The 11728-nt window shown below is 42.1% G+C and overlaps 1 protein-coding gene across 1 annotated transcript in view; it reads right to left on the minus strand.

Annotated features, from left to right (window-relative positions):
- The window catches only part of CACNB4 (calcium channel, voltage-dependent, beta 4 subunit), a 71121-nt gene extending 62234 nt beyond the window's left edge, over positions 1 to 8887 (minus strand). Inside the window, exon 1 of the mRNA XM_009884034.1 lies at positions 8779 to 8887. Within this exon, the coding sequence (XP_009882336.1) occupies positions 8779 to 8887 (109 nt within the window). The remainder of the gene's footprint in view (positions 1 to 8778) is intronic.
- Positions 8888 to 11728: the final 2841 nt, after the last annotated feature.

Genomic DNA, 11728 nt, shown 5'->3' on the forward strand with positions numbered 1-11728 from the left:
GGGTGCCCCAGGAGGAGGGGAGGGGAGGCAAATAACGGGGGTATTTCTTTCTTTCTTTCCCTCAGTTTCATTTCTTTAAGATCCCAGAGAACAGCGGTTCGTTTCTGAGGAGAAACACACAGACACCCCCCTCCAGCCAAGGTCTGGGAAGAAACAAACCAATCCCTAAACACTGAGAATTGAAAGAACATAAGTCTGGGCCTTGTTTACAACTAAATTAAGAAACAAATTTCTAAAACTGGGGCTCTAATACTGAAGTTTCTGGTTCCATCTGTCAAATAACTGCTGGCTCCTGTGGAGACTGGGCCACGGGACAGGCAACCCTCCTTCCGCCCACAACAGAGCCCCGGCCAGAGAAGGCAATGGACTACCAGTCAGTCGCACAGCGAGGAAACTGCAAAGCCAGCCCTGCACTTGTATGTCTTTTGACTTCCCATCTCACATGCTTAAAGCACAAGTAAGTGTCCTTCCCAGAATGTCACAACTTGTAGTGAGCAAGCGTAACACTAGAGAACAGCCCTATGTGATAAAAAAGTAAATAAATATTAAAAAAAAAGATTGCAGGGAAACAATTTACAATTTGCTTCCTATCGCTATTAAAACACTTGCTTTAAATTTCATCTTCAGCGCAATCAGATCCACCAACTCTCTGTCCACAAACGCTTCCCAGCTGTCTTTCCCGTTCGCTCCCTCTACTCTTCCTTCCAAAGGCTTACGTGAAGTTACCACTAATCACTTGGGAAGTGTCCAACAGAGATCTGGAGCAAAGCCAAAGGTATTATCCTCCCCGTATTCACAACCTCTTACAGATTTCATCAAAGATTCCACAAAGTTATGGTAAGTCTTATTCCCAATTTACTGTTTCCCCTGTGCTCCCAGTGCATTCTTTGCCTCTGCCTATATAACCTCCTGGTTTGCAAGAGCTTATGTAGCCACATACAGAGGAAACATAGTCCCACTGATGATCAAGAGAAGAATCTCATGGTTAAAATTTAGGTCTCTTGAAGTGTTTTTCAGGATTGAGTTCTCAGATGATGAGATCTTCCAAGGAAGAGCAACTTCACAGTTGGGCTAGAACTTGTTGCCAATGTGAACCCAACAAACCACCACAAGTAGTTAATTAATAATGCATCTCTGATTGCTTTTCAAACAAGACAGCACTTTTGTCAAACCACTCCTGGTCGAATGGTTGTTCAGATGACAGAATCCACTTCTACCATCACACTAACTGGCTCCTTCCTGGCCATCTCAACCACGTGTCGAACAACCCTGGAGGCTGAGCGGCTCCTCCTCCTCCTGGGGGTTATCCTTCCAGTTATGTTGGGGTTGGAGAACACAGTCAGCATCTTTTGGGACATTTCATGGTGGTTTGAGCAAGGCTGTTCAGATGAAGGAGGATTTCAGCTTCTAAGATTGCCTTTAAAATTCTCATTAAGCTCCCTGAACAGGGGTTAATGGATCAATTTTTAGGGCCTGTGCTACTGGACTGGTCTCTTCCCCTCCCCACCTTGAAGATCTGTGATGTTACAGACTTAAAGAAATAAATACATTGTTGGTGGAAGACTATTAAAATTTAAAACTAGAAGGAATTTCTAAGTGCAACACCAGAATAATTTGTCAGCTCAAAATAAAAAAAGGCCATGAAATTACAAGAAGAAAAAAGTAGTGTCTGAACTTCACATAAATTTGTAACGAAATAATTAAATTCTGAAGTCAGGGGAATCACTATTTGATTTCTAGTACTTACATTTCACACTGTCCTTTTAAGACACAGAGGTTATTAAAAATATATATTTAATGACTCAACTTGAAAGGCTCCTAAAAGATGCTATAAAAATACACGCAGCTCATTAAATAGCGACTGTACTTGAAACAGGTCTAAACATAAGGGACAGTCGCACAACCCTACTTCAAGCATTCAGCTGAGGTGCCTAAAATACAGTGCTTAGGCCGTGAGGGTAGGGGCTCCGAATCCCCCTCAAGGAGCCTCAGGTTACTTCTTCCCAGTTTGCTCGAAGGGCTGCGGGCAGGTCTGGCAGTCCTGTCCCCTGACAGCCCCTCGAGGCCACCGGCACAGGGTCCTGCCCCTGCCCTCCCAGTACAGCGCCCTGCTGCCAGCACAGGGACCGGGATGTGGGGAGACCCAAACTGCCTCCCCTGCCACAGCACAAACCTCAATCAGCCCAAACGTACACATCTAACACCCATTTTCATGGTCTAAGTTGGGGAAAATTAAAAAAGAGCCAAATATAGTAACCCTTGTATTTCTAAGGTTTTTTTCCTAGGCGTGTGCCTAAAATGCAAAAAATACAAATACCTGTAAAATAAAGAAACGCTAAACCAAAGACCCTTTTGAATATTATGAAGTAATTTATCCAAGAAACACTCAACACAAACCAACAGAGGTAGCACACTGAAGCGAGAGAGGAAGCCGTCCCGCTCTTTGGAAGTTGTCTGAAAAGTAATCAGCTTCTCAAAATACGGTGAAGGAACAGGAGGCTGGATGGAGCTCGGAAACAAGGAGCAAGGAAGCTTTGCAGCAGGGAGGATATACAGGATAAAGAAAATAACTCAAAATTTATTTCAGTGACAAGCCGTCACAACTCCACTGTTATATGTCATGCAGGTATCTCCATACGTGACTGCTACAGTATGGGGCATTATTCAGTAAAAGCCTGTTATGTTTTTACAGAGAGGGACACCATGTTACACTGGGTATATGGGTGGTCATCTCTGTTGCCTTCCAGAAAGCCAAATCTTATTGGTTTCAACTTCTAGGATAGCTTAGCACAGGCTAAATGGAAAGAGTACAATGAATGGAAAGAGGAGGGGCAGTTAAAAGCTTCATCTTTTTTAGGTGAGCTTCCCAGAAAGCGGTTCAAACGAACACAAAAAAAGAAAAAAAAATCCACTACATAACAGACGAGGGTCACACATGAACTGAAGGTTTTGAGAGATCAAAATCATCCCTGGCCTGTTTCCAAAAGAGAATACAGATGATCTGATATTATTAGGCAGGGAATTCCACTGCCTCAGGCCACAGAGAAAGACTCTGCTACCTGTCATCTTCAGTCTGCGCTTGGCTAACACCACAGCAACCACCACCCGAAACCCATCAGTGCTTGTGTGTGTGTGCACACATAGCTGCAAGACACCCAGTGAAAACATGTAATGCGTAAACGAGCTGAACTGAGGCTTTTTCAGGTCTAACACTTTAAAATAGGCATTTTCAGGCAGTCCAGTCTCTACTTTTAATAGGACTTCATAACGGTGTGTTGCAGTCTCCATAAGCATGTGGGACATTCCTCACTGAGGATCGCCATCCTCTGATGATGGCAGGACCACTATGAAGTAGGTTTCACATGGATTTACTAAAATGTAAGCAGGGAGCGTATATCATCCTTTGACCTCAGCCCACGACTCCACATGTTCCCAAGGGCACAGGAGATTTTGAGGGAGATGTAAACAAAAAACTGTAAAACAATCCAGTTTCTACAGGACCTACCCAATGCGTCTGTCAAAAACCAGGCTGTCCGGTCGCTGAAGAGGCATAACATGAGTTCACGTGGCTTAACAATGAAGGTATCATTTGGAATCACCTTTAGGGCCCTGAATTGTTATTGCTGGGTAGCTAGAAGCCTCCTCCTTCTCTGGACTTTTTACAGGCTTCATAAGAAGTCTGAAGTTAAAAGGAGAGGCTTGCCAAAAAAAGGGTGCTGGACTTGGAGCAGAATGGGAAACAACAGCTAGCAGGTAAAATCCAGTCGGTCTTGTTCCCTTTCCACACTCAGCAGCAGCCACAGTGAAAGCGAAGAGAAGAGAAATGCTGTTACTCCGTTCCCGGTTAACAGCAACGCTTGCTTCACAAGCAGGGCTGCTCAGGGAACCCAGGAGTCCCTGGGCATGTACCTGAAGCACTCTGGATCTCCTGTGCGCTCAGCAGCCGCACACGGGCAAATATATGCTGTAGCATAATCACAACTGGCTGAAAGGCTCCAGTCTCTGACCTGTTAGGAAGAAGTTGGGTTTCTGTGCTTCCTTTTAATCTTGGGGTTGGAGAATGATCCTGCAAACACGTACCGTAAGACAGCACTACCTATAGCTGCTGTTCCCACGCGGCTGCCCAAGATAATGTTAGCATTTGGAAAGAGTCTTCTAAGACCTCTAATGACCAATAAGTCACAGGGGATATAACACAGACTAGCGCATTTTCTTCTGGCCTCAAATAAAGGCAATCTATAGAAATTCCGCACAAAACAAGAGCAAGTAACAGTGATTAACTATACCCACCCTCAAATACTACCTACCAACAACTCTTCCTGAGCAGAAATGGGAACCACACAAGGAAACCCAGGAATTATTGCAAAGAAAGAATTCCTCCTTAATTTAGGGGCCACATTAAGAGACTGGGTTCAATGATAATTAAGCTGTTACTGGAATTTTGAGCCAGCATTAACATTAAAGCCAAGACTTTATTGCACCCTATCGGGTGGTGGGGTAAAAGACGGGATCGGAAGCATCCCACGGACCTCTGAAATACTTGGCTTCCTCCAAACACTCTGATCCCACTAGAGATTATTCATATTCTCCTTTTTTATTAAAGCCAACCCTTTCTGAAGTACAACGGAAGTCTCTTTCAGACATGCATCCATATATTCCTGAATATCAATTATTTAGTCATTTCTGAGCTACCCAAATGTGGGAATACTGTTTTTTCCCAAGGCATGAATTTTGTACAGAACCATAGGAAATTTTATTTAAAGCCCAATCTAATGATTACACAATCAAATGACAGCACTTGTACGGTTCTTTTAGGAGATGTAGCAATGAACTATTTGCATAAACACACTAAAGTGCTATTTGAATAAATGCACAGTAACTAGATTGCCAAGTCAAGTACATGCCTCAGCACTGCAGTGCGCAAAGCCAGAATGTAAGTCAGCAAGTTCGCTCTTTTTCATACTTGAACAAATTTCACTTTCACCTGGGATTTCGCTGTTACTAACCCACTGCGAGTCGTACAGCAGGACTGCAGGCCTTGAAGCCTCTTTTCCTGCTACTGTGGAGGAGAGAAGGACTGACGGGAATATTAACCCTGAAGTAACAAAAGCCAAATACCAACATGGTGAAGAAGGCGAGAGGTTCTTCACAGCCTCTCCCTGCTCTGACAGCAAGGTTATGATCCTGGACTCTCAGCATCAGTTAGGGGTAACGAGACAGTATCCCCACAGCGGGTGAGGGCACATTAACAAAAAACATTAGTGGTTACATTAATAGCACATTTGGCTACGAACCCAATCCTTCCAGCAATTTTAAGCACACAGAAGACTCCAAAACCCACAGCCTTTATCAGCATACTTCATATAACACATAGGCATTGGTTTTGATCTTCCATTGCCTGAATTCTGGGACCTGTTGAGGAAAATTGCTCTCCCCCACACAATGCCTCTCTTGTTGAAATCAGCAAAACAGCCCAAGTATATATTTCATTAGTATAAAGGAAAAGGACCGTCAGCATTCTCCAGCAATCCACCTAAGGCAGAACTTGCTTCCATCAGTTGGAAGGAGCCCAATTCCTCACTCTTCTAAGTTATTTGGCATAGCCCAATTGCTTACCCCTTTTCCCTCTAAAGCAATTTCTTTCTCTCTCTCTCTCTCTCTCCCCTCCTCTGTTTTATAATATAGATTAGATAAGCATCTGGTTCAGTAACAACAGCTTCTGCCTTGGGGTGGAAGTACGAATAAGGTAACCTCTTGAGATACCCACTAACCGTGTTTTCCAGCATCTCATGAGCAATGAGAACTGGATGACATTTGTGTTATTTGGCAGTCCTCGAAGCTATCAGATGAATAAGTATGTATTTGTATTTCAAAAGAAGGAAGCATTGTGCTGTTTGGGATATAGAATCAGAGAATCACAGAATGATTTAGGTTTGGTAGCCTCACCACCCTCAAAGTGAAAAATTTCTTCCTAATATTTAATCTAAATCTCCCCTCTTCCAGTTTAAAGCCATTCCCCCTCATCTTATCACTACATGCCCTTGTAAAAAGTCCTTCCTCAGCTCTCCTGTAGCCCCTTTAGGTACTGGAAGGCTGCTATAAGGTCTCCCCGGAGCCTTCTCTTCTCCAGGCTGAAATATGTCGTGGCACAGAAGATTCTGCGCATTGAAAGGTTTTATTCAAAGAGACTACTGGATAGCATGCTTTAATTCTTTGAATTTCAAGTAATAAATTAGTCTGGTAGGGTCTAATTTGACAGTTCTTCTGGAGGAAGTGAGGTGCCACCTATTCTAAAACACATTTATCTGACACTGTTATATAAAGACTGCTATAATTAAAGAGAGTGTGAAGACTTCATTGTCACTTTCTCTTGGCTTAAAGCACCTACGATGAGAGAGGTAACTGGGCTACATTTGTAGGTATCCTCTATATTTAACTAGTTGTGAAATTTCTTTCCTGCAGGCACTACGGAGATTTGCAAGAAGCTGAGCTGTGGGGAACTCGGAACCATAGCTACGGCTTTCCAGAGTCTTTTTGATAAAGAAGAGTAGATTACCTCCACCTCCTGAGGCAGATATGAATGTGCTCTGAGGTTTTAATAACTCCAGCCAATTCTAATTGTGGCTTCCACTGGTGCACAGTATCGAGCAACGCAAATCCAAAGCTACCTGCAAAATGTTGCAAGACCCAGCCCATAGCCATACCACTGTATTAACACGGGTCTCCCTTTTAAAGACTTGGAACTTGAAATGAAGTACCTATCCTGGTACACGGGCAGCTGAGCAGGCACGGTGATATTCACAGGCACCGAACACACAGAGATGTATCTCCCGCCAGCAAAACTCCCATCGATCAGCAGCTCTCAGCATCCACCAGGCTGCTACTGCCTGAAAGTCCAAAATACTGAGTCACGCTACAGGTACCAACCTGAACAGAGAAGAGACAGAGCGGGTTTATGGCTGGAACTGTGTCATATTTCTTTGTTGGAAGGAAGACAGAGGCATTCTGTTTTTAGAGAAGATACACAATTTTATCTTCCATGCCAAAAGCCATCTGGGCCAAAGGATTAAGCATTTGTTTTATTCCTTATTTTAAGCTCCTCTTCTTTTCTTATGAATGTTAATCAATCTCCTTAACTGCACTAAGTGCTGATGCTGAGTGTTGCTGTACACCACTTTAGACTGCAACTGATGAAATGATGGGAAACTATCAATAAAAGCCAATTACAAAGTTTATGGGAAGCTGGTGCTATTTTACCCCAGCAGTGAAAGTCCCCGCTGCATTCTGGAAAACCCCATCAGCACTGAAACGCAGACAGACACGCACGCAGGAGAACAACGATCATCCACCTGGGGCTGATAAAAGCAAAGTTGCAGGGAGCCGGTAACGGGGGAAGGAGCACTGCAAGCGTACGGATGCCAGGTACATCACACCCAACCGCGGCTGTTTGTTTAATGTTACGCACTCTGCATACGGATCACCTCCACATCTTCAGCATCATCTGATACCCATTATAACAGAAAAGTATATTAGCTGGTGGCAGCAATACACTGCTATCCTAAGTGAGTTCATCAAAATCCCAAACTTGTGAGATGGAGAATGTCACAGAGGCTACAGGGCAATAAGCGGAAAGATTTTCCAGTCTCATAAAAGACATATAGCCCAGAAAGCTGCTGGTCAGTGTTAATTTCCCAGATACATTCAAATATTTGTAGTTTATCAGCAAACATTCATAAAAAGGTTACTTGAAACACATTTTTGATAAATTACAACGATCATGTAATAGTTCTTTAGAGAAAACAAAGCCTTGACTGAGCAGTTTAAGCTGGAGAGATGACCCTGCTAGCTAGAATGAAATACGCACTTCTGTAAAAAACATGACCTCACTGAAGTTTTTTTTTTCTTGAAATAAACTAGTAAAACTACAATTTCTATTTTGTATTTAGGGTAACTTAGACTAGGACAAAGGTTGTCTTAAAAGGAGTGAGACAAAGAGTTTTGAAGTCCTAGTGCCAAGGAGAATTTGTTGTTCTTGGTAAGAGGTTAAAAGGAAAAGCAAATAAAACCAGGCAAACACGACACAAACTTTGCTGCTTCTCCATGGGATTTTACAGGGATGGCTTGATTAGCCTGTTGATTTTATTGCATTTTCTTATGCTTTATAATCCAATTACTATATACTGCAAGGCAGCACTTTGAATTTCATGGCAAAGGACTATAGGAAACTCTTCAGTTCATTTCAGTAGATTTCCATGACACCCGTCCAAGTGGAGAAACTGATCCAGAAACAACAGATCGATGAATGAGGAACCATTTATCCAACCCGATTTCTTTAAATATTTAGTCAGGATAGTTGGGAACCAAGTTGAGAAAAATAAAGATTCAAGGATTTGGCTCTGTATATTTAAGTAAGTTGAGTTCTTCCCTGTAAAGTCTCTATGAGACCTCCTCTTATCTACCTGATGAAACAGTCAATTTGTGACATACTCACCATCCAGAAGCAGAACACAAAATCTGTGTGAAAAATCCTGAAAATGATGACTGCTCATCATCATTATCCTAAACTATATTTTTAATGTGTCCCTGTTTGAGAAGTTCATCCCCTTCCATTGGTAATTCTTACTGTGAGTCTCCTTGAAGGAAACAAACAGCACCATTTCCAGGAGAAGGACTAAGGGCCTTAGTCGATCTTGCTGACAAGCACTTTGTGCTGGGTAGGATGGCTCAAAACAGATACAGAGCAGCCAAAATGTCAGCCCTCTCCCTTCCACAGCCTACCCTCGCTGCAGGGAGACCTCATGCCAGGAGGGGTCTGCACCAGCGGATCCAGCGGTGCAGCCGGGACTTGGAACAGGATGACAGTTGAGGGATCCTCGGGCACCGCCATCCTCGAGCAAAGTCAAACGGGGATCTGGGATGAAATGAGTCATCTGTTCTCCACTCAGGGGGATAAACACCTGCAATTCTCACTTAATCCATTCAGCATCTCAAAATACTCCACATGCCAGCAGCACTGTATGAGTCCTTTTACAAATCTGAGGCAGTTAGAAACGACTAAAAATACCTTCTGCCTCTTCTTTACAAAAGGGAACAATCACAATTACGAAAATCCTTGCAGCAGCAGAGGCCATCTTCATGTTACAGGTATGAAAAGCCCCGTGTGTCAAGGGGGTTTGATACATGAGGAGCAGCTAAAATAGGATAGAATACAATCTGTTTCTCAGCTTTTAGGCAAAGATGTTTGAACCCATTGGTAAACCTTTAAAATTCACAGTTGGAAATGACGCACCAATGCACATGGTGTTAGGATGTAATTCTGTGAAAGCTCAGGTATGATTCAGAAGTTTGATCAGATCAGGTAATTTCTGATGCTCTGAACACTTATACAAATACTAATATTTTTTCCCCTGACTCTTTCATGCTGTTGTTAAGACATGGATTTTCCCTCATCCCTCAAACTCTACATGTATCCATGAAAAAAGAACAGAATTATTAGTTAATTCTGTCTTTGACAACATCCTTATAGAGATTACTTTAAAAAACACCCAAACCCTAAATAGGCTGCTGAGAGGAAAGCTCTGTCCTAGATCTAAAACTGCCTATGAGACAGGAAACAAAAAAAGCAGGAATAAATGGAGAAGGATCAATATTTAGGGTCTAATATTTGCTATAGTCCAAAAAAGAAGTCTCCATTACAATAGCAATGTTGTCACATGAAATGAAGTCATTTGAGAGCAAGCATGGAAAAATTCATCTTGAACAGCTAAGCTTGACAGTTACAAGCAGAAAACAGAATATTATAATTGTAAGTGTTGAGAATAATAAATAATGGCAGCTCTGCCATCCCTGCCTATAATCATTATGAGCAATAGAGAAGCAGATCAAAACCTCATGTTCTCAGAATTTAATTCAATATCCAGATGAAGGAGTACAGAATTAAAAGGTGATAAAAATCAAAATTTATAAAAGGACATATTTATCCAAACTGTAGAAAAATTCAAGACTCTTAAAATAAACGATGGAACCTAAAACTTGTAAAGCTTATCCTTAAAAAAAGGACATTTATTTGAATACTGCAACTACAGTAGATCTACACGTTCTGCTTAGCAAAATTTGAAGGGATATAGACAAGCTTTGCTTTCAGCCTTGATCCCTTGGCAGGGACAGGCTTAGGAAGATACCTAATATTGCTGACAGCTTATTCTATACGTGTTTTCCACTGCATTTTATTCGCCAAAAATATCTGCCATTAGCTGCTGTGATGGGCAGAATACTAGATCAGACTCATATTCACTCTATTCAAATATAGTCTTTATTACTTTCTACAACACCGACCCCTGTGCAGCCAAAGGTAACCCAACCTTTTGGGTCTAGACCAGAAACTTATAAGCATTATTTTCAGACACATCGGTGCAATGATGAAACATCGGTTTTACTCCAGTTCAAACCAGAAGTAAAATTATTACTTGAACCCTCATTACCGCTATTAAACATTATACTACAGTAAAACACGTCAAATACCTTAGTAGTGAATACTGCTGCCACCTCTTGGTTAAGCAGAACTAAAATAGCAGAGTAAGATTACCGAGTAGCGTTCCACAGATGGAGCGTATGTACAAGGAGCTTTCATTAATCTCCAACGTGACTTGTACAGTCAGAAATTTGGCCCTTGGAAACCTGCGGGTTTAGGATGGCTTTCCAAAGCTAGCTGTACTGGGACACTCTGAAGTCACTTCTGTTGTCCATGTAGAATTGGGTGAACATAGAGCAAATCTGGGGCGGGGGGGAGCCACATTGTAGTTTTACTATTTTCTCATTCAAATTCCTTTTGCAACTGCATCAATGGATGCAGCTCCTACACATCTGGAGCATGAATCTGGAAACAAAGGCCCCTTACAAGCCACAGCAGTACGCGGCTATACCCAACAGCTGCTTCGCCCAGGAAGCACGAGAGGACTCGTTCAGAAGAGTTTAGTTTCAGAAACGACAGTGATTGGGTTTGACCTTCTGTAAATTGTAGACCAAAGAACTTCACCTACCCACCACACCCCTTAACCAAAACCTACAAATCTGTGTTAGGAAAAATAATTTATACTGGGTGAACTGAACTTCCCAGGAAGGTATTTGGTCTCAATTTGAAGACATTGGGGACAGGACAGTCCACAGCTTCCCTTTGCTCCAGACGTTAATCATCCTCATGACTAAAATGCTGCTGACAGCTATCGTTAGGGAGCTCAGTCCAGAGGATTTTATCTTCTGATTTTTGGGAACAGTTGCCTTCACTCTTTATAAAGTACCTGAGCAAACGTTACCGAAGATAGTTATTCCCTTAGTACAGCATTGGGAGTTCACTAGTAAAAATGCCACTGAAACTTGCTTTGTTTTTCTAATTGTTTGAAGAAAGAGACAAGATTTAGAGCATTAAAATGGCACTTCCATGCTTTAACAAAAGACATGTTTCTGAGAAACATAATGCATGTTTTATGCTCACCTTTGTGAGATGACTTCTGCCCTTGTTTTCCTCACCATCCATCTGTTCAATGTACGCTTAAGATTACTCTTCTTCAGACTGTATTTTTGCAGCCGATTAGCATTTTATTTTCTGCCCACATTCATAACCTGCCAAGATCTCTTTCAATTAGTCCTCTGTCCTGACAGGTAGTGTGACAGCAGCTGGCCAACGAACAGGAGGATGTCAAGATTATAACAAGAATTTTTTACCAAGAAA

Source organism: Charadrius vociferus, unplaced genomic scaffold (assembly GCF_000708025.1).
Source record: "Charadrius vociferus isolate BGI_N301 unplaced genomic scaffold, ASM70802v2 scaffold434, whole genome shotgun sequence".
Classification (NCBI taxonomy): Eukaryota; Metazoa; Chordata; class Aves; order Charadriiformes; family Charadriidae; genus Charadrius; species Charadrius vociferus.